General features: G+C 43.6%; 1 protein-coding gene across 1 annotated transcript in view; it reads left to right on the forward strand.

Annotated features, from left to right (window-relative positions):
- Positions 1–634: 634 nt before the first annotated feature.
- The window catches only part of LOC306764564 (NACHT, LRR and PYD domains-containing protein 3-like), a gene marked incomplete at both ends in the record, with an annotated part of 40,395 nt that continues 17,346 nt past the window's right edge, over positions 635–23,683 (forward strand). Inside the window, 10 exons of the mRNA XM_079251738.1 lie at positions 635–710; positions 2,839–2,992; positions 3,062–3,115; positions 3,183–3,245; positions 3,361–3,417; positions 18,113–18,153; positions 18,461–18,745; positions 19,177–20,974; positions 21,077–21,250; positions 22,998–23,171. Of these exons, the coding sequence (XP_079107864.1) occupies positions 635–710; positions 2,839–2,992; positions 3,062–3,115; positions 3,183–3,245; positions 3,361–3,417; positions 18,113–18,153; positions 18,461–18,745; positions 19,177–20,974; positions 21,077–21,250; positions 22,998–23,171 (2,876 nt within the window). The remainder of the gene's footprint in view (positions 711–2,838; positions 2,993–3,061; positions 3,116–3,182; positions 3,246–3,360; positions 3,418–18,112; positions 18,154–18,460; positions 18,746–19,176; positions 20,975–21,076; positions 21,251–22,997; positions 23,172–23,683) is intronic.

Raw genomic sequence — 23,683 nt, forward strand, 5'->3', positions numbered from 1 at the left:
AAGCAGAGGACGAGTTCAGAGCACATCTAACATGTTTACTTGAAGAGTGTGTTCATTCAAGGCCTTATGCTCACAGAAGGGGATGATGTCATAGCATTTTTAGTTGTAACAACACATTGGATGAAGTAAAGAATAAACCGAAAGATGAGGGACGTGATGTGTGGCGTTGGGAGCTGATTCTGTTGGGTTGGTGTGCGTTGCGTGGACTGGATGGGCTTGGGCTTCTGTTTAATCCCTTTCAGACATTAAATGGTGACTTTTGTTTCTTTAAGATTACAGTTACTTTTATGTTTATTATGACTAAATAAATTGATGTTGACTGAAAATAAACGGAGGAAGAAAGTGGGCTGTGCTTGTTAAATACCCAGCTGAGAGAGATCTCGAGCTTTAAAACAGGAACGACACACCAACATCATCTTCATGTGTTAAAGCTGCGTTATCTTCTTGGCGAGGTCATGTTCAGCTTTCCCAGGGAAACACTGACTTATGGATCCACTGCCACTATAGTCTCACACAGATACAGTTATGATCCAAAGTCCAGGATTTTCACAGCACAGAACATGGTCCACATAATATGTTTAACAGTATGCAACAGAAGAACATTATAATTATGAGACTATAATCACATGACTAAATGATTCAGATGCAGCCTCAGAAGCTCGTCTGCTGCACGGCGTCGACCACGGCAGCTCACCGCTCCTTTAACCCTTGTCAGCATGCACCATGGTCTCCACAGGGACCCCAACATGTTAACATGCCCGAGGGGGATTCAGGGGGTGGACTGGGGGAGGGAAAGTTTTGGTCTGGACCACTGCAGAGTTCTGGGTGTCACACATGCTGTCAGTCAGGACACTGGAGCAGAAACGGTCCCTACAACATGCTGCAACACTCCACCTCCCTCCTGTGTCAGCTCTGAGTCCTGGAGCAGGACCTGATATGCAGATGTGACTGCATGGACCCGGCCGCTGCTGATGGGGCCCGGGGATCCCAGAACCAGAGGGTCTGGCAGAGCCCTGCTGGTTGTGACTGTGAACAGTGTGGATATGGATTTTATGGGGGACATGTGGGCTTGGTTTTCACCTTAGACCTCTGGAGGTGATGGATCCTCCTTGTCCTCAGACTGACTGTGGGATTTTCTGGAAGTAAAAGACTAACGGATGTGGCCGGCAGGCAGCACGAGTCCCACCCCGACTACAGAGTCAGAGGATGTTTTCTGGAATAAGCTGCACCCTGATTCTGTCAGAAAGACTGTTGTGTTCACTCAGTTCTCTGTGGAAAACCTGGATCTGCTTCCTTGAACCTTTGGCCCCTCCCTGATCCTTTACATGTCAGTCTTTATTAATTACACATATGAACCTGATTTATCAACCAGGAAGCTTTAATAGACATGTGTTGGGCACTTCCTGGCATAAATTTCTGCTTGTATGCTGATTGGTGGGGGGGGGGGTGTGGTGACTGTAGTGGATCTGATTCCTGAGCAGACTGAGTGGTCCGAGCTGAATGATTATACACACCTACATATATTCCTGGCCTTGTATCCACATGACCAGGCCACACAATTAGGCCAGAGATCAAACATTTTCATTATTTCTGCTTAGCTTCATACTACACTTTGAACATGCATACAAAGTTCTGCAGTCCTGCAGACTTTTGCAACTGAATGAGGTCCCAGTATTTTCTCTGCTCTGCTGCTGTGCAGCAAAACATCAGTTCTTACAGACAAAACAACTTCTGGCACGCTCTACATCTCTAGCTGTGCCTTATCACAAAACATTTATCTTCAGTGTCTCTGACAAAACATGCACCAGGCAGGCTGTTACGGTGGCAAACCTGTTTAAAGACAGCACACAGATGATCTCTGAGTATTCCCGGCTCGTGTACATTTCTAAATTTTCAGCCCAGACAACATCAGGCTGCATTAACTGTATGACAATAAATAAGGTGGTAATTTTCCTGGCTTCGGTGTACGCCACTCAGGTGCAATATGACCAATCGAAGAAAAATATTAGGAAAGGTTGGAATCCTCCATGTTTTTATTTGCTGACGGCCCGGTGTGTTAGTCCTGATCTGACTAAGTTAGTCCTATTAATTTCACATCAAGTGCTTTTATTTGACGAAGGGAAGCAACTCTTGTGAAGGCTGCCAGTAGACAGCCCGTTCTCTGGCTCAACATGCTCAACAAACAAATATTTGTACCCTGTAGGTCTTCAAAATACCATAAACGTGAGGCCGATCATCTGGGATGATATTGGTCTTTCCAAGGTTAAGCTAGTTATGCTAGACCGTTAGCCTTGGCCTTTTCTGATACACACATTTGTGTTAAGTCCAGTGGAGAAGTGTGTGTAACAGTGAAAAAACAACGTTCTCAAGAAGGAGGTGTTGCTGTGTGTGTGGGTGAGTGTGTGCACGTGCACATGTGTGTGTGTGTGTGTGTGAGTCTTGTTGTAGTGGATGAAATCATCTTTAACATCAGTGTTGGATGTTTTATTCCCGATTTGACTGTCAATCGACACACAGTCCTACATCCAGCCTCTCTACTCCCTGGTCCTGTCGATGACACGCTCCATGACTGTGTGGCTGGACTGGCCATCCTCTGCAGCCCCAGACCTGACCTCTTTGACCGACCTCGAGTTGACCCTGACTTGATGGCTCCGCTCTCAGAACCCAGACCCAGGTGTGGGTTTTGGAGCACTGTGGAAATACCATGGTTTCCTGACATCTGATGGTGACCCAGTTCGTCACCGTCGCCTTATTGACTCCCTTCTTTCTGCCATTTTGCTCCCCTGACAGGTTGCTGTATACACATGTGCACTAACTCTTCTGACCCTGTCTCTACAGGTGACTCTCCTGCAGATGAAGGCTGCGTCTCTGACCCACCCTCCTTTTACAGCCTCTCACTTCCTCTTTTCTCTCACGGCCCACAGATGGAGAGATTTCCTCCTTGGTCTCTCTCAGGCCTTTTCAGGCCTCTTGGACCAAAGCACTTCCTCTCGTGCTGTTGTCCATGCGCATGCGTAAAAGGGGAGGACTAAATTGGTCCCCCCGTAAATTCTTTTTGCAGGTCCACCCGAATGGGCATGGGCCCCTCCGAGGCTACCCCTCCTGGCACGACCCTGTGTGATAGTAATGTTTTAACATACTGTGCTGATCTCATGTGAACCTTTTCAGGCATTTGCTCTCAGGTTGCTGCAGACCTTCCTGAACCAGCGTCTAAGTAGCTCCGTTTACTTCCGCCTGGAGACTTTGTACTGATGAGAAGCTTCAAACGTCAGTGCTGGGACCACCTATTTCACATTCTTCTGGCGACCCAGACAGATGACCGTGCTACTTGGCTACCGTAATACCATACCATTGCTGCAGGGAGGTTCCTGCACTGACCGTGGCTCCCCGGCTTGCTGCTGATCCTGACGCAGCAGTGTAACGCACCACCCGACAGAGGGCAGAATAATCCCTGTGGTAGCGTGGGTAGTGAGACAGTCTACTCTCACACCTGAAGACCAGCCACCGTTCTCAAGCAATCTCAGTGTGGAGTGTAATTAGCGTCCATCTGCAAAAGTAGCGTGCCAAGCTCCAACGCAAGCTCCGCCCACCCGGCATCATGGAGAGAGATCGACCCTGGCGTCCATTTAGGGTTCATGTCTGATCATTGACGAGCTCAATGTGTTGCTTGGTTATTTTAGCTATCATCATTGTGTTTCCTATTGTCTTCTTTAATCAATCTGCTTCACCCCCTGTTAACTGCTCTGCCACTCACTACAGTTCCTTCTTTGACCCGCGGTCGCTGAGTGCCCAGAGGGGTTCTGAGGGCAACCTCCAGCGGTTAAAAGTGAAGCCTATGCTGAAGTGCATTCAGCTGCAGTTGCCCCTTCATCCACTAGGGGCTGGCTCCGAAACAGAGCAAATCCCCATAGGCTCCCATGTCACCTTGTTCCCATGGGGGTCCTTTTTATTGACAGGTACCAATCTCTGGCTTCAAGGACGAAGGACATAGAACAACCACGGTTTTTAGCCGGTGATCAATGTGACTTAGCTTTAGCCCGCTTACCTCCGTTAGCTGGGTAGCTCCCGTTATCTCGGGGTTAGCTCGGTTAGCTTTTAGCTACAGAAGCCTCAGAGTTCACTCGATGTCCATCATCCGCCATGACGCTCACAGCCCCCCTCTCAGCTCCACCTCTTTGCCCATATTTGTGTTTTCCGGGCGAGACGACGCGCATGACGCTACCAACATGGCGACGGTAGGAACCGCCCACCGAACTTCAATTCGGCTTTTCAGAAACCTATGGATGACGTCACGGAGACCCCGTCCATCTCTTTATACAGTCTGTGGTTCTAACAGGTAGACGCGCCGTCATGTATTTCCCTGCTAGCACTCTGAGGAGCCCCTGTGCGGTCTACTCTGTCATTATGATACATGCGCCATGTGTGTGCTCTGGTTCTTTGGATGGCATGGTGATCGGTGGACCGGTTGCCAGTGGTGTTTTTCTGATTCCACCTCTGCGTCTACTTGGGGGACCATTTTTTCCTAAACTGGAACTGACTGGTCTCCTTCCTCCTACGTGGATAATAAGAATTCTCGCAGGTGGTCTTGTGTGTTGAAATTAGACCTGACTAAGGCTACTTTGGTGTTCACGTTTAACACTACCTCTGAACCCCTTTTGTCACATCCTCCTCCTAGTCGATATCGGGGTGGTACTTTTAGTAACTCCTGTTGTCATGGGAGGTTATTTGTGTATGTTCCGGGCCCTCGCCGGGACCCGTTAGAAGATTTTCTCTTTGCAGTGATGTTGCGTTGTCGCCTCGTAGCTTGGCTGAGTCCTATGCTGATTTCCCTGTTGTAGGTTTTTTCCCGGGTCCCACGTCTGAACTTGAGAAGTAAGTGGATGATTGCTTTGAGATGATGACTGGCATGTCTGCTCAGAGTAATAATTGGATATTGCTGGCTGAGAAGGTAGACGTGTTTGTTGGAGTTGCCTGTGTGGTCTGCCTGGGGCCCAGACCTGTGCTGCATGTAGTTACCCCTCCACCTGAGTTTGACTCCACCTGTATGATTGTTTACTTTCTTCTGAAAACCCTAACCCTATCCCTTTCAGATAAGTATTTCCTTGGATGTTCCTTTCCTTGTTACCCGCACACAGTCCCCTCCTCTCTGGTTCAGGTGTGACGACGTGAGATTTTACTTGCTTCATGAGCTCCTCTCCGGGTTCTGGTTTTGTTGGGGTTTTGGTCCGTGCTTGGTGTGACAGTGTTTATGCTGTTATTTTTCTGTGGCCTGCGCCGGCCTTTGGTGGTGGTACGGTGGTCTGGTTCTTAGGGGCGTGCTGCCATCGAAGTGGGCTGGTATATATGCCCCTGTCACCCTTCTCTTGCCTACAGCTGTCTTCCTGGGTTTCCCATCTGCCCCCTTATCCGGTCACTCGGTCCAGGCACTCTGTTCATCCTGACGACTCAGCTGCTTCTGCCGACGTCAACGCTATTGGGGTTCCATTGCAGTACTTGCTGCCCTTTTTGTTCTGTGTTTGCTGTGTCGTCCCGTGTATCAGAGCCTTGTTGGTTGGGCTGATTGACTCTGCCTTAGGATGTCGCATTCCTCGGCTTGTTTATTACTCTCCCTGCTTCGGATCTCCCTCCCTTTGATCCTTTTTCCTTCTTTTTTGATAGTGATGGCTTTTCTGATTCTGACTCTGAGACGTGAGTGTTTTTCCTTTCAGGATGATTTTCTTCAACCCTGCCAGGAGTGACCATTCTGATGTTTTAGTTTCCTGCATCTTTTTGGGTAGTTAGTGTTATTTTATGGGTTTGTTTTGTTGCTTTGTTATGTTCATGAATTGTGTTTCTTTTGTGTTGATCCTGAAAGGATCAAAAGGGGGGAATGTGGTGGAATTATGCGTATAGTGTAGTTTTAATATGTTACTCATTTATTAAGTTATATTAAGATATATATTCTGCATAGTTAGAGTAGTTCAGTAAGCTTGCTTTAGTAGATTCATGCATAAAACTAAGTGTTCTGCTCAAGGCCTGTTTCAGCTTTGACTGTTGTTATCTCCAAGCTAGCAGTTGTTTTGACTAGTGCTGCCTGCAAGGGTTGTTTGTGTATGCTTAAAGAACACTGTAGCACTCTGAGCAGGGGCAGAGCTCTCGAGACCTCTCGCCCGCAACATCTGTACATGCCCAATAAATTGAACAGAAAACAGTTGATTTATAGATTTATTTCTCATCGGATAAATTCCACGACACCCTCTGAATTAACTAAAATAATAGCTTCATCTAAACCATCCACCTGTATCTTAGACCCTCTCCCAACGAGTCTCTTTAAGGACATTTTCCCTTTAATTAATACATCACTACTAAATCTTATCAATATGTCTTTAGTGACAGGATATGTACCACAATCATTTAAAACTGCTGTAATCAAGCCTTTACTTAAAAAGCAATCTCTGGATCCAGAGGTGATAGCAAATTATAGACCTATATCTAACCTCCCGTTTATGTCCAAAATTCTGGAGAAAATAGTTTCCGCTCAGCTACATGCCCACCTGAGCAGAAATAATTTATCCGAGGAGTTTCAGTCAGGATTTAGAGCTCATCATAGTACTGAGACAGCATTGGTGAAAGTTACTAATGACCTTCTTATGGCCTCAGACAAAGGACTTGTGTCCGTACTTATCTTGCTTGATCTTAGTGCTGCATTTGATACAGTCGATCATAACATTCTGTTACAAAGACTAGAACAGGTGATTGGAATTACAGGTACAGCGTTAAGCTGGTTTAAATCATATTTATCTGATAGACTTCAGTTTGTTCATGTAAATGACAAGTCCTCCTCCCAAACTACAGTAAGTCATGGAGTTCCTCAAGGTTCTGTACTTGGACCAATACTCTTCGCGCTATATATGCTCCCTTTAGGCAAAATTATTAGACAGCATGGAATAAACTTTCATTGTTATGCAGATGATACTCAAATATACTTATCCTTTAAACCAGATGAAACAAATCAGCCCAATAGGCTACAAAATTGTCTCATAGACATAAAGACCTGGATGTCTAGAAATTTTCTCCTCTTAAACTCAGATAAGACTGAAGTAATTCTCGTTGGATCTGAAAAACTCAGAGCTAAACTTTCCGGTTTTGTAATGAACCTGGATGGCATTACTTTAGCTTCCAGTGCTACAGTGAGAAACCTTGGAGTAATATTTGACCCTGACCTGTGCTTTGGCCCACATATTAAGCAGGTTACTAAAACAGCCTTCTTTCATTTACGTAATATAGCCAAAATTAGGGACATTCTGTCTCAGAGTGATGCAGAAAAACTGATTCACGCTTTTGTTACTTCGAGACTAGATTACTGTAACTCTCTATTACTGGGCTGTCCTAAATATGCCCTGAAAAGCCTTCAGCTGATCCAGAATTCTGCAGCCAGAGTCCTGACCAGAACCAGCAGGAGAGATCATATTTCTCCAGTTTTAGCCTCTCTTCATTGGCTGCCTGTTGAATCTAGAATAGAATTTAAAATCCTTCTCCTTACATATAAAGCCCTCCACAACCAGGCACCACTATATATCAAAGACCTCATAGTTCCTTATATACCAAGCAGAGTACTTCGTTCCCAGACTGCAGGCTTACTTGTGGTTCCTAGAGTCTCAAAGAGCCGAGCAGGAGGCAGAGCCTTTGGTTATCAGGCCCCTCTCTTATGGAATAAGCTCCCAGTTAGTGTTAGGGAAGCAGACACCCTCCCCACCTTTAAGACTAGGCTGAAGACTTATCTTTTTGATAGCTAGGGATGGTTAGCATCCCTTAGTTATGCTGCTATAGGTTTAGACTGCTGAGGGACATTTCCTGATACACTGAGCTTCTTTCTCTCTCTCTTTATCTCTCTCTTTTACCCCCCCCCCCCCCCTCTCCATAACAGTGTTGCATCATTAACATGTATGTCTCCTGTCTCAGCAGGTCTCCTGGCCGGGAGTAGCAGTTCCTGTTGTCTGTTGTCTTTCTGTCCTCTTCCCCCCCACACAGCAGAGGCAGATGGCTGCCTGTCCTGAGCCGGGTTCTGCCGGAGGTTTCCTTCCTGTTAAAAGGGAGTTTTTTCCTTCCCACTGTCGCCAGCTTGCTCAGGATGGGAGATTGAGTTGGACTCAACTCAATCTGTTGGTTTCCTTATATAGGCTGTTATGAATTGGCCTTCATTATGTTTTCCTCTCTGTCTGTAAAGTGTCTTGAGATGGCATTGCTGTGATTTGACGCTATATAAATAAAGTTGAATTGAATTGAATTGAATTGTATAATTTCAAGATGGCAGATTGTCATCTGGCTTATCCTAGAATATAGAAACAAATCTAAAATGTTTCTTTTCATGAGAATGTGTCGGCTTTCTAGCGGAGGTCATAATACACCAAAGATAACCCACATATAAATACAGAAATCAATTTAGGCCAGTTAACAGCAAAAAATGTGACACAATGTCCCTTTAACGGCTGCACGCGCTCCCGCGGTCAACTTCTGTCAGTGTCCCGGCGCGAGAGGACAGCTCGTTTAGAGGAAAATGCGATTGTAGCTCGCAGTCTACCTTCCTGTAACAGCCTAATGCTGAAATGTCCGTTTTGTCGATGCCGTTGACTTATTGATCCGGAAAAGCCACATCTGTGAATGTCCTTCTAACTTCACCGAAGTAACTACACTTACGAGACACGGAGTCTCGTCCTTGTGTCTTCAGTGTCCTCAACACTGACCTGTCGGTGCGACCAGAGGAGGAGCCGCTCGCTTCGTTGCTGTTGGGGTTCTGGTCCTGGTTCTGCTCCGCTGTTGTGGTTCTGTTCAGAAAAACTCCAGTTCCGCTCCGAAAGCGAACCGCCAAAATATCGCAAAACCTCCATTAGAAAACCAAAACCAAAACCACGCGCAAACTGTGCGTTCAGGCATAAAATAACCTCAACTCAAAATATTAATGAAGTTCGGTGAAAGCCTGAAGTGATTAAAGTAAAACACGGCGACATTACCGAGATAATACGGGAAGCACAGAAATCACTTCATATATTCATTTAATTAACAGATAATAACTAAAAGAGGAGCGTGCGTGATTCCTTCTAGAAACTTTGAAGTTGTAGCTGCTCCATGAACGTGTGGACAGACCTGTTGGTCTTCAGCATTTTCTTTATTGTCTTATATATATATCTATCTATCTATCTATCTATCTATCTATCTATCTATATATATATATATATATATATATATATATATATATATATATATATATATGTATATCTATCTATCTATCTATCTATCTATCTATATACATATATATATATATATATATATATATATATATATATATATATATATATATATATATATATATATATATATATATATATGTGTGTGTGTGTGTGTGTGTGTGTGTGTGTGTGTGTGTGTGTGTGTGTGTGTGAGACTTACATTTTTTATATAATTGGGAGCAAACCAGAGTTAAAATCTCCTGGCACACAGAAACTCTGTGTCTGAGGTCAAAATCCACTTGGACAGGTTTGTGGGGGTGAATGTAATAACAGCTGACTCTCAAATGAAATAATGCCCTTTGAGAATTTATGAAGATTCCACATTTTATTGACTGAAATGCATCATCATAGATTCTTTATAATAATTCATGGACACTATTGTAAATGATATTGTAGCGTTCTCCATATAAATCTCTCTGTAATAAATTAATTAAATCCCATTAATTGGCCTTTACATCCTAAAGGCAAAAACATAACCAGAAGCAGCAACATGCGTGAACATCGTTTCATCTCTTCGTTTTACTTGTTAATCAGCTAAAGCACTAATGTGCAGCAAAAACAAACTTTCTCTGTTAAAATGAGCCTGATGTCACCTGTCGTATCAGTTTTGTGGCAAGAGGAACAGCAGCAGATTGGAGACACTGACTGACAAGGCTTTAACAGGCTGCGCGCTCCCGCTGCCGTTGAATCAATTTCTGGCAGACAGTGGTGTTGTACAACACCGGTTTGGGCCAGCGTGGTTACCTCTCTCTTTATATACAGTCTGTGGTGGTTACCAAAGAAATGGGGTTTCAGACAGATCCAAGAAATAGATAAACTAGGCTGCTGTGTGATGCTTTTCACATAAATGTAAATAAGTGAGAAAGATGTAAGAGTGGTTCATACAGGGAATAAATCAAGCCCAAATAAGCAACCAGTGTTTTGAAAACAAGCCCAAAAATCCGCAACCCGTGACTGATGATATTTACAAAAGAACAAGCCCAAAGTCGCTTATAATAAGCGGACCTGGCAACACTGTCACTGTGGTTTCTGAACGTCTAATCAGACACTAATGACTGCATTGATCACTGATTGCATTTTAGACATGACACGGATGGCAGGAAACTTCCTTCAGCTCAACCAGAACAGTAAACTGATGCAGTTTATGTCTCTTTAGACATAATTTATGTGTTTGCTACGTTGTTTAAATGTTTCTGATTTGGGGGATTTAATGAGTTATGTTCTTTTTTGTTCTTTTTATTTTCATGTTTTTATTGTATGAAAAGTACTTTAAAAATAAAGATTGATTAGTTTTAGATCTTTTTCCTCCCTTTGTTCTCAGGACTCTTCTCATATTTCTGATGTGTTCCTCCTGTCATCAGAACACTTCATCATGTTGAAGCTCAGCTCACCAGGAGGAGAGAGGAGGCTCCAGGAGGAACTAGAAGGAGGAGAAATTGTGAAGTTTTATGTTTTCTGATGAAGTGGAGAAATAATTTCTTAGTAGTGGACTCAGACCAGCAGTTTTTAACAAGCATGCAGTCAAATATCAAATTTCCATTGTTCATAATAGCAGCAGGTTCGATACCGCCACACAAACTGCTTTGACTGCTTTAAATTCCTTTTGTGGTTTTTGACACAGTTGACAACTGAGTGGTTTTCTGCAGCAGTATCTCCCAGTAAACACTGGTTTTGGCTTTTACTGTAGAAAGTTTGAGAGAAACAAAGTTTCATATGTTCTGTCCTTTGTGTTATTGCCACACATGGCCACAAGGTGGCAGCATTACACTACATGTGAAAAAACTTCTTGCATTTTGCGCTTTAATTTTATTATAATGTAATATTATTTAAGAGCATGGTCAAAGTAAGCCGGTACAGTTTGGTACTGGTACCACTAAAAGATTCAGTGGCGGTATGCAGTAAGACAGGAGAGCAGCTCATTCAGAACCAGTTACAAGCTCAGTCTGGCTCACAAAAGAGATCTGCAGCAAACAACCTTGTTAAAAATGCATTTTAATTTGCTCCAAATAGTTTCTGAACTTAACTGTGCTGTATTTTAGCCTATGCTGGATGGAACCTTGGCCGGGTATCTCCCTCTTTTCCTCAACCCTCTTACCCTGTTTCTCCCCCTCCCCTGAGAGAGTCCGCTGGTCTCCTCTGCGCCTATCCTTAGAAATATGTACCATACGTTTAAATGTCCTAAATATATAGGTCTGTCATTGTTAAAGTTATGTTTTCTGATGAATCTACAAACAACCTTCATTGCCTGGGATGAAAACTGTTTTTACTGATGTCCTGCTTGCAGAGCAAAGTCTCGCCAGAACACCAACAATCCTCACATAGCAGCATGTGGACATGGTGAAGACAGCTTACTGAAGTTCACACTGAGCATCAGAACGAGGAAGAAAGGGACTTTAAGTGACTTAAGTTGTTGGTCTGAATATTTCATAAACTGCTGATCTACTGGGATTTTCACACACAACCACCTCTAAGGTTTACAGGGAATTACTTGTAAAAGAGAAAATGTCCATCAAGCAGCAGTTTTCTGGACCAAAGTTTGCAGAATATCATCTCTGAATGGACAACACGTCCAGCCTGGAAGCAGATGGTCTCCAGCAGCAGAAGACCACAGCGGGTTCCCTCCTGTCAGTAAGAACAGGAAACTGAGGCTACAATTCTCACCAGAACTGGACAATAGAAGATGATCTGATGAGTATTGAAGTATATTTTACATATTCTGTCATTTCTAATCACAAGTATAATCTTACATATTATTTAATTTATTATTATTAATCAATATATAATCAATAGATTATTTTATTATGACCTGATGTGACTCTATAACAGAAGTAAAAACAGGCACGCAAAGAGAGCACAGAAGAGGCAGAAACAGAGTTCCTGAAGAGAAAAGTCAAGGACAGTGGCTGGACGGATGTTTCAACTGAAACCACACACACACACACACATGACTCAAGTGTAAGTTATCAGTCATTTTCACACAGAGAGGAGCAGAAACTCCTTAGAAAGTGGACAATAGCAGGTTTGTGGAGCCATAGGAAAAGAGTAGGGAGGATGCAACTTTCACAGGAACTTCACCTGCTGACTCAACACCAGGACCGAAGGAGAAGACCACGGTCCTGCAGAAGGAGCGACGCTCTCCACAGACATACACTTCCATATGAATTTGCATATTCATGCATGCACATAGTCACATGATTTATCCAGTATCAAAGAGGAGGGTTGACGTATGACAAGCAAGATCTTCAGGCTGAACCTGGGACCCTCGCATTTGATGTATTAGCTTAGCAGCTAAGGGTATCAGCAAGACCTCCTCTCGAGATATGTACAATCTTCTTTTCCTGAACAAAGAATAGTCAATTCTAACTTGAATCCTCTGACTTGGTCTTTTTTCTCATTTCAACCAGATTTGAATTATGTAACTTCTGATCAATGGTTTAATGTGTTTGCATTTTTAAATATTACAGATTTAAGGCAAAACAACAACAACAGTCTCCATTTCAGCTCCACATCTACATGGTAGGATCAGAATCTGCTGGAAACATCATGACAACATGGATCCATCCTGCCGTCAGGATCAACGCTTACATGACGTAGACACAGCCTACCTGAGTCCTGCTGCTGACCATGTCCATCCCTTTCTGAGCACAGTGTAGCATCTTCTGATGGAAACTTCCAGCAGGATGATGCACCATGTCACAAAGCTCACATCATCTCCACCATGACGATGAGTTCACTGTCCTCCAACGGCTCCACAGTCACCAGATCTACATCCAGTGAGACAAATCTGCATCAACTGTGTGATCTATCTATATGTATCATAAATGTCACATTTGCTTTATAGGGTTAAAAATGTATTAATATAAATAAAAATTAAATCATAATAAAAAAATGACTGAAAAATATTAAAATATATCATCATGCCGGGCTGCTTGTATTAGTTGTTCTCAATGTAAAATATATATATTTGTCATATATTTATTTCTGAGCTGCCTGAATCGACTTTACCTCAAAGAATCACCGAGAAGTTTCTTCATCTGGAGAAGTAGTTTAACCCGACTGGGACATCAGCTTTAGCTTCACATTAAAACGCTTTGACAGTTCAGACATGTTGATGGCAGGAAACAAGAATGTTTTTTCAAAGAAATATGCATTTCCAATCATCACAACTGGTTAGCTGTGATTAGCCTGGGTGTTCCTCAGGATGGACAGCAGGGTGTTTAAGTACAGTAACCGAAGAGAGGAGGAGTAGGTGAAGAGGGGCCAGTAGTTGTGAGGGTGGAACAAGAACATCTGTGCTGGTGTATCTGCACCAGTCAGCTGCTTGTGTCTGCATGATCAAAAATACATTCCTGCGCCGCTTTCACAATTCATCTCAAGAAATGTCCAATATCTCACAAATGTGAGTCCAAACCTTCATTTCAGCATCCTACATCTTCTGAACGAACAATTCTGTAAAGGTTTACCCCCCCATTCATGAATTATTAAATAAAATGCCACACTTTTTCCACATACAATATTTTATTTCAACAGACATGTACAGATGCTTTTCTTTGTCTTTAATGTTATTTGACTTTTTATTTAGTTCGTTTATTTATTCTACAGAAAACGAATATTTTACCATCTTTATATAATAGAAATATTCTATAAAAATCAACTCGTATTATTTTCTTGTCTTGTTTATCACTGAGGTAAACTCGGTAATTATGTGTTTGTGTATATATGAAATTGATCTGACCTTATTTTAATATGCTAAGGACTGCATGTCATTGTTTTGTCTGCAGGTTGGTACCTCTGAATGTATGAAACGCAGCATCACAAAAGTGACTGACTGATAGTGAAAACTCAGTGCTATCTGGCACCTTGGCACACAAGACAGTTTGGCTTAGACATTTTTTGTTATAGACCCAGGTGCATATCACCTGGAAACTAATCACAAAAATACGCAAAGAAAATATTCACCTTCTATGGAAGACTGTGTCTCAAATCTTGATGACTTCTTTGTCGCCCTCATTGCGTTTTCCTTTACCTGTGTCAATGTTTGATGTCTCAGCAGCCAGTCTAGCCTTGTTTATTGCTTGATGTAAAGTCTTGGAATGTACAAAATATGAAAATAATAGTCCATCCATCCATCTTCTGCTGCTTATCTGGGGTTGGGTCGCGGGGGCAGCAGCCTAAGCAGGGAAGCTCAGACTTCCCTTTCCCAGCCACATTTTCCAACTTTGCGGGGGGATCCCGAGGCGTTCCCAGGCCAGCCAGGAGATTTAATCCCTCCAGCGTATCCTGGGTCTTCCCCGGGGTCTCCTCCCAGAGGGACGTGCCTGGAACACCTCACCAGGGAGGTCCAGGAGGCATCCTGACCAGATGCCCGAGCCACCTCAACTGGTTCCTCTCTATGCGGAGGAGCAGCGGCTCTACTCTGAGCCCCTCCTGGATGACCGAGCTCCTCACCCTATCTCTAAGGGAGAGCCCAGCCACCCTGCGGAGGAAACTCATTTCAGCCGCCTGTATACGAGATCTCCTTCTTTCGGTCACGACCCACAGCTCATGACCATAGGTGAGGGTAGGAACGTCGATCGACTGGTAAATCGAGAGCTTCACCTTCTGGCTCAGCTCCTTCTTCACCACGACAGACCGGCGCAGAGTCCGCATTACTGCAGACGCCGCACCGATCCGTCTGTCGATCTCGCGCTCCATCCTTCCCTCACTTGTGAACAAGACCCCGAGATATTTAAACTCCTCCACTTGAGGCAGGACCTGACTCCCGACCCGGAGAGGGCAATCCACCCTATTCCGGCTGAGGACCATGGTCTCAGTTTTGGAGGTGCTGATTCTCATCCCAGCCGCTTCACACTCGGCCGCGAATCGCTCAAGTGAGAGCTGGAGATCACGCCCAGATGAAGCCAACAGGACCACGTCATCCGCAAAAAGCAGAGACCCAATCCTGAGGCCACCAAGCCAGATCCCCTCAACACCTCGGCTGCGCCTAGAAATTCTGTCCATATAAGTTATAAACAGAATCGGTGATAAAGGGCAGCCTTGGCGGAGTCCAACCCTCACTGGAAACGATCTGACTTACTACCGGCAATGCAAACCAAGCTCTGACACCTGTCGTACAGGGACTGGACAGCTCGTACAAGGGGGTCCGGTACCCCATACTCCCAGAGTACCCCCCACAGGAGCCCCGGGGGTCGAATGCCTTCTCCAGGTCCACAAAACACATGTAGACTGGTTGGGCAAACTCCCATGCCCCCTCCAGGACCCCAAAGAGGGTATAGAGCTGGTCCACTGTTCCGCGCCCAGGACGAAAACCACACTGCTCCTCCTCAATCCAAGATTCAACTATCCGGCGGACCCTCCTCTCCAGGACCCCTGAATAGACCTTACCAGGGAGGCTGAGCAGTGTGATTCCCCTGTAATTGGAACACACCCTCCGGTCCCCCTTCTTAAAAAGGGGGACCACCACCCCAGTCTGCCAGTTCAGCAGCACAGTCCCCGATGTCCACGCGATGCTGCAGAGGCGTGTCAGCCAGGACAGCCCCACAACATCCAGAGCCTGAAGGAACTCTGAGCTGCCTGAATCGACTTTAATTTTTAATTTGACTGCATATAATTCTAGATTTGTTTTATCAACCATCACTTCAATCTAGTGGACAAAACTGTTGTTTTTTACAGATTCCTTGATTGCCTGGAACAACTTTCTTAGTTCAGTCCCAGTCCCAGTCTGTAGAAATTAGCGGTCCGTCCATCAGGACCTGGAGAACGGTTTGCAGCTGTCTTTTTAATAACTCCATCAAATTCTTCAATCCTTAGTTCCTCATAGCATATAGTTTTGTAAATATCATCAATAAAAGAAATAAGATTTTGTACTTTTTCAAAGAAAACTTCACCCCTGATTGCGAAAACAATGAAGGGAAAATATTACTATAAAATTCGAATATTTCCCTTTTTATGTGGTCTGGATGGGTAATTTCTTGATTATTTATTAGTATTGAGTTGATAGCATTATATTCTTATCTACGTTTCTCTAATTTACAAAAGTATGAGGTTTTTTTTTTTACCTTTTTCCATCCAGTTGGCTCTGGACCTTATGAACGCTCCTGCTTTTTTTTTAAGATGAAGCTCATTCAACTGGGATTGCAGGGAATTCATCCTTACATGATCCTCTTTGTTCCAATTTGCTTGCATATAATATGAAAGAAGTTCTTTAGTAATATTATTCTCAATTAGTTCCTTTTCCTTAGCCATTTTTTTACTGAAAGGGGTGCTACTATGGTATTTGGAGTTTTCTGAGCTTTCTACAGTGTTACAGTGTTGAATCCTCATCAGATATGTGAACGACACTGTTTTTTATCACCTAAACGCATGTTTGAGTTTGAGTTTGAGTTCCAGCACGCTCTCCGTTCGGTTTCCATGGCGACGAAAAAAGCGTTGTTTTAGAGAGTTTTTTCTACTTGGAAATCCTTGTGACGTCCCAGTGGATAAGGTTCGGTGATTGGTTACCTTCTACTGGTTAACAAGGGCATGTACAAATACATCAGGCGGGTGGAAAACGTGGGATAAAGTTATTTCCAACGATGGCTGGTGAGTTTACCAAAGAGAGACATCCTGCTGCATTCCTTGCTGTGGGTTGCTGTTTTCCACTTCGTTTTCAGGCTCTGATTCAGGTTCCAACATGTAGGGCTGGATGCTATGTGCTGACATTGTATTTTGCTTTATTATTGAGTTCATATTAGCCTAATCCTTCTGTTTATGAGATGTTACAATGACGGTGAAAGCAGGTGCGGTGCGCGCTCCCGATGTAGCGCGGTGGCGGGAGGCGGGGCTTAATGCGGAAGCGTCTCAATCCACTCGTTTTGCCCGCAGGCTGATCTGACAGCCTACGGAGAGGGTCGGTCTGAGGTAAATAAAAACTTCCGGATCTAAAATCTAAAAACATTAGATTTTTCTTGTTTTTTTTCGGGGAATAGAACACCAAAACTGGCTCTGTTTTTCCGTTTGTGATTGTAAATGAAAAAAACGAAAGAAAAAAAAGAACTGGTTTCTGTTTTTTCGATTTTGTTTTAACACGAAAACACGAGTTGCCTGAACGTACTCGGACCGTGAGTCCGTCTGCTGTGAGTCTTTCTCATTTTCAGCTTCTTTTGTTGCCTTGACAGGAAATAAATTATCAGAACGACTGAAACTTTTTTGATTAAGTTAAGAAAGGAGGAACAGTGGAGGAAGCTGAGGAGCTGAGACCACGGGTCAAGTAAACAGCCTGTACTACAAAAGTAAACATGTAAATAAGATCAGGTGTGTTTATCTCTGTAGTCGTGCTCTTTCTCCACCACTCTAGACTTGCCATTTCTGCTGCTTCATGAAGTCTGTTTGGTGTGTGTGTGTGTGTGTGTGTGTGTGTGTGTGTGTGTGTGTGTGTGTGTGTGTGTGTGTGTGTGTGGAGCCAGAGGTGCTTTTAGATGCAGTTTATTGAATCATTTCATAGTAACGCACCACATGTAACTTTCAGTAACTGTAACACTGTTGGAATGATAAAAAAAAAAAGTAATTAGATTACTCTGTTACTGAAGAAGTGAGGGCTTAAAGCTGTTTACAGATCACTACACTCTGGTTTTACACTGCTAGGGTTGTATATGATCTCAGCCTTATTCTGTAGGTCTTCTGCTTATCTGATGAGTCTCTGTGGCCCGCTGTCGGGGTCTCTGATGTCCAAGTCGCTACACTTGAGGAACTTGCAGAGATTCTGCACTCAGCTGACATAATACTGTGTATTCTGCCAAATCTCCCAAAGATCTGTAGAGGTTATTTAAGTGATGTGAGTCTCTGACATGATTTATGATGTTTTTCAGAGCAGAGATGGCGAATCAGGAAGACCCAGAACTTGCAACAGGTATTACTTGTATTACCAGTATTACTTGAAGCCTAAACCGACCAATCACAGCTCTGGTTCCTTCTGCGGCTTCAGTTTAATCTTGTATGTTTGAGGATATTTTCATGAGTCAGAGATTCCCCTTATATACAGAAATTAACTTATTTATGATTTCGGATTGAAAATCAGAATAAACGAACCACAAACTTCACATTTAAGTTTATTTCAGATGTTTAAGTTTTTCAGAAGATTTATTCAGAATTAAATGGAAATGAAAATGTTATGTAAACATGGCCAATGACACATGTTGATCTCTTTATTTCTGTAGAAAGAACAGCTTTCAAGATTCGACCTGAGTTTGTGAAGAGGGTGTCTGGACCAATCCTTCATATACTCTTAGATGACCTGGAAAGAGATCATGTTTTCAGTGCTTTTGAGAGAAATGATATACTTGAGAGGAACCAAACCAGACGCGGTAAGGCCCGCGCCCTCATTGACTCTGTGATCCGTAAAGGTGATGTGGCCTGCAAGATGATGTTTAAACATCTTAAAACCAACGATCCCAGTCTCTACTTCCAGCTGTTTCCTTTCTATGATCCGTCTGCTGTGGGAGGTAAGGCCATGTATCATTGTCATCTTGGCAACAATGCTGATGTACTGTACATAAATATGTCATTTTGGTTCACAAACATTGAGATTGTCCATATTTGTTGTGTTTTAGGTGAACAAAGCAACACTTTACTCTGCAGACTGGTGTTTAAAAGCATCAAACTGCATCTAGTCTGTATCTGAACCACCATCAGTGGCCTTTCTGTAATCCTTCTCCGTTCTTGGTGGTAAACTTGCTGAAAGATCATCGCGCTAGTTTGTGTTACTAGATCAAATAAATCTTATACTTTCTGAAATGTAATAGAAACGTGTTTCTAGCCACAGTTTTAGTTGACTGAATTATCATTTGTGGCTGATTTGATAGCTAAATGTTCATTCTTGCAGTTTATAAACTGCTAGAAAATAAACATCATGATCGTTTGTTTTCTTGTTTAGGGGCTCCTCTGACATGTCAGTGTAAATTCAAATCTTCACTGAGGTGGAAATTCCAGCGTGTGTTTGAGGGGATCGCTAAACCAGGAAAGCAAACCCTTCAAAATGTGATCTACTCAGAGCTCTACATCACAGAGGGAGGGGCTGCAGGGGTCTGTGATGAACATGAGTTTGAAGCAGCATCCTGGAAAGCAGACAGACCAGAAACAACCATCAGACTAGAAGACATCTTTAAACTGCCACCTGGAAGAGATGAACCAATCAGAACAGTGATGACAAAGGGAGTGGCTGGCATCGGGAAAACTGTCTTAACACAGAAGTTCACTCTGGACTGGGCTGAAGACAAAGCCAACCAGGACATCCAGTTCATATTCCCACTGACTTTCAGAGAGCTGAATGTGCTGAAAGAGAGAAAGTTCAGCTTGGTGGGACTTGTTCATCACTTCTTTACTGAAACTAAAGAAGCAGGAATCTGCAACTTTGAAGACTTCCAGGTCGTCTTCATCTTTGACGGTCTGGATGAGTGTCGACTTCCTCTGGACTTCCACAACAATGAGATCCTGACTGATGTTACAGAGTCCACCTCAGTGGATGTGCTGCTGACTAACCTCATCAGGGGGAACCTGCTTCCATCTGCTCGCCTCTGGATAACCACACAGCCTGCAGCAGCCAATCAGATCCCTCCTGACTGTGTTGGCATGGTGACAGAGGTCAGAGGGTTCACTGACCCACAGAAAGAGGAGTACTTCAGGAGGAGGTTCAGAGATGAGGAGCAGGCCAGCAGGATCATCTCCCACATGAAGACATCACGAAGCCTCCACATCATGTGCCACATCCCGGTCTTCTGCTGGATCCTTGCTACAGTTCTGGAGGATGAGCTGAAAACCAGAGAGGCAGGAGAGCTGCCCAAGACCCTGACTGAGATGTACATCCAATTCCTGCTGGTTCAGACCAAAGTCAAGAAGGTCAAGTATGATGGAGGAGCTGAGACAGATCCAGTCTGGAGTCCAGAGAGCAGGAAGATGATAAAGTCTCTGGGAAAACTGGCTTTTGAGCAGCTGCAGAAAGGAAACCTGATCTTCTATGAATCAGACCTGAACCTGATCTTCTATGAAGAAGACCTGACAGAGTGTAGCATCGATATCACAGAAGCCTCGGTGTACTCAGGAGTGTTCACACAGATCTTTAAAGAGGAGAGAGGGCTGTACCTGGGGAAGGTGTTCAGCTTCATCCATCTGAGTGTTCAGGAGTTTCTGGCTGCTCTTCATGTCCGTCGGACCGTCATCAAGTCTGGAGTCAATCTGATCAGACAGAAGTGGTTTAAATTATTCAGAGATGATCTAAACGATCTCCATCAGAGTGCTGTAGACGAGGCCTTACAGAGTCCAAATGGACACCTGGACTTGTTCCTCCGCTTCCTCCTGGGTCTTTCACTGGAGACCAATCAGAGACTCCTACGAGGCCTGATGTCACAGACAGGAAGGAGCTCACAGACCAATCAGGAAACAGTTCAGTACATCAAGAAGAAGCTCAGTGAGAATGTGTCTGCAGAGAGAAGCATCAATCTGTTCCACTGTCTGAATGAACTGAATGATGGTTCTCTAGTGGAGGAGGTCCAGCAGTCCCTGAGATCAGGACGTCTCTCCACAGATAAACTGTCTCCTGCTCAGTGGTCAGCTCTGAGCTTCATCCTGCTGTCATCAGAAGAAGATCTGGATGTGTTTGACCTGCAGAAATACTCTCCTTCAGAGGAGGTTCTTCTGAGGCTGCTGCCAGTGGTCAAAGCCTCCAACAAAGCTCTGTAAGTGTACTGCTTGTCTTAGCTGGTATTTCGCTAAAGGAAAATTGAATAAATAATGGATTTTAAAGTTGTTTTTCTTTTACATGTATGGTCTTTGGTCAGGTTGGGTGGCTGCAACCTCTCAGAGAGAAGCTGTGAAGCTCTGTGCTCAGTTGTCAGCTCACCATCATCAAGTCTTCGAGAGCTGGACCTGAGTAACAACGACCTGCACGATGCAGGAGTGAACATCTTGTGTGGTGGACTGGAGAATCCACACTGTGTTCTTAAAACTCTCAGGTATGAATTTAATCAGACCTTTCATTTCATGACTTTTTTAAACAACAATTTTTAATTAACAGAACATGTTAGAAGTTGTTTTGTATTTTTGCTCATTAGGCTACATTTACACTACAGGCTGACGTGACCCAAATCTGGTGGTTTTGCCCCTATGTGGCCTGTTGCTGACCTTTTTGTAACAGTCTGAACGACACAGATCTGATATGTTCTAATGCAACCCAGGCCGCTTAGACATGTGGTCCTAAATCCGACAAGTAGCAGGTCTTTTCCCGTGCGACTTCAGTCTGAACGGTCAGGTCGTATTAATCCGACTGATTTGCCATTGACACGCGACAAACATCATTATTCTGCGTTTAACAAACCAGAAGCACCCAAATTCAGCAATGGCGGCTGACAATGTGTTTCCAAACATTTCTCTGTACAGTCGTTGCTGCCACAGGGCCACAAAATGCCAAAATGTTTGCTTTCCTCTTCCGTAATCTTCTCCTTAAAACCAACCCATTGTAGCTGACGCTTGGCTTCAGCAATGAAGAAAGGCTTTGAAGAGTGCCATACCGGTGCAAATCTTTATTCGGCACCGTGAAAACTAAAATACAAGGAAATGACCAAAAGGAAGGTAAACACACTGAAGGTACAAAATTTAAAAACATCTTAATTATTTGCGATTGAATATCCTTTATATATAACCCTTAAATAATAGAAAGCCAACTAATCAAACAAACTGAACAACAATTACATTTTTATAGATGAAACGAAAAACCATAAAAGCCAGTAACAATTCACCACAAGGTCTAAAACAAAACCTAGCACACCTCATTCCACACCTGATTATTCTTCCTCTTCACCCTTACACCAACCCAGTAGCATAACACTGCCACTTAGTGGCGGGTCATTGCGGCGAACATGACCGTCATTTACACCCACTGACAACGTTGTGGCTACGGTTGGACAAAAACATTAAAATAGCATATGCTCTGCTGTTACGTCCATATTTACTTCCGCAAACACAAAGACGTTACAGGCACGCTCACTGCATGTCGCCATGTCTTCTACGCATGCGGGACAGTTTTGGTGCGCATGAGGTTTATACAGGAGATCACATACAAGTCGGAAATGTGAACAGACTCTCCAGATATTTGGATTTCACAAAAAAATCCAATATGATCATTTAGCCCTGCAGTCGGAACGTAGCCTATGAGTAGTTGTCTTACAAAACCCAAAAGCAAGCCAGCTGGAAATGAACAAAACGGATAATAATTTTTTATTCAAATTCAATCCGTTTGGGGTATTGTGATGCACAGATGAATTGAAATAAAAGAAACGGTCTCGTGCGCTCTTGGACCATTTCAAATGGAAACAGGAAGCAGACATCATGGGTTCAGCGCATGACATCATGAGAAATCAAAACCAAAGCATGCACATGTGTGTAAAGTAGGCGACTCTGGATGGTAAAAACAGCCTGCAGTCAGATAAGGGTAAAAATTCTGACAGTAATCTGATCAATCCCAGACCACTGCCATCTGATGCAGCGCCATGTTTGTCTGTTATGTAGGTGACAATAAGTCAAAGTTGTGCTGCGTTAACCAAAAGAAGAATTTGGGTTCTTCCTTGTCGTTTATCATTATTTTGTCCATCGGTAATCCTTGGTGCACGTCAGACGGAGAGTAGAACATGTTTTTAACCGAGTCCCCCAGTCCTGGTCCATGCACCGTATGATTTCCTGATCCTGCATGTTTTGCATCTCCAGCCTGTCAGGCTGCCTTATCACAGAGGAAGGCTGTGCTTCTCTGGCTTCTGCTCTGACCCTCAACCCCCTCCATTTGAGAGAGCTGGACCTGAGCTACAACCACCCAGGAGAGGAAGGAGTGAAGCTTTTGACTGCTCGACTGCAGGATCCACACTGCAGACTTGATATTCTCAGGTAAGGAGAGACTGCTAAAACTACACACTGTGTGTGATAGAGGAGGAAGAAGTGAAACTTCTTCTCTGTCCCTATTTGAGTCCTAATTTTTACCTGTTGTTTTGATATCAGCCTTCATTGGACGGTTGCTTGGGTCGGAAATTTGAATTTGACCATTGGTCAGTTTTGTTGAGAAGACGCTTTGCATGTGCAGTTGATGCTTTAAACACCATTAGAAACATTTCATATTTTTTTTTAACTCCCATAATAGCAGTTTATTCTTTCTACAGTTGTAGGTGGGTGACATAATTAGATAACTCCAGTCCTCAGGATCTGCCATCCTGCATTTTGGTGATGCTCTGCATCTCAACTCAAGTCATTGAGCAGGATGGTTCAGAAGTTGACAAGTATTTTAGCATCACTTCATTGCCTCCCCATACATTTTAGAGTTCGCTTTAAAGTTTTTTTATTTGTTTCTTAGTCCCTACATGGTCTGGCCCCCCTGTACCTCTCTTAGCTGCTCACCACATACT

The sequence above is a fragment of the Telmatherina bonti genome (assembly GCF_933228915.1).
Source record: "Telmatherina bonti genome assembly, chromosome: 13".
NCBI lineage: Eukaryota > Metazoa > Chordata > Actinopteri > Atheriniformes > Telmatherinidae > Telmatherina > Telmatherina bonti.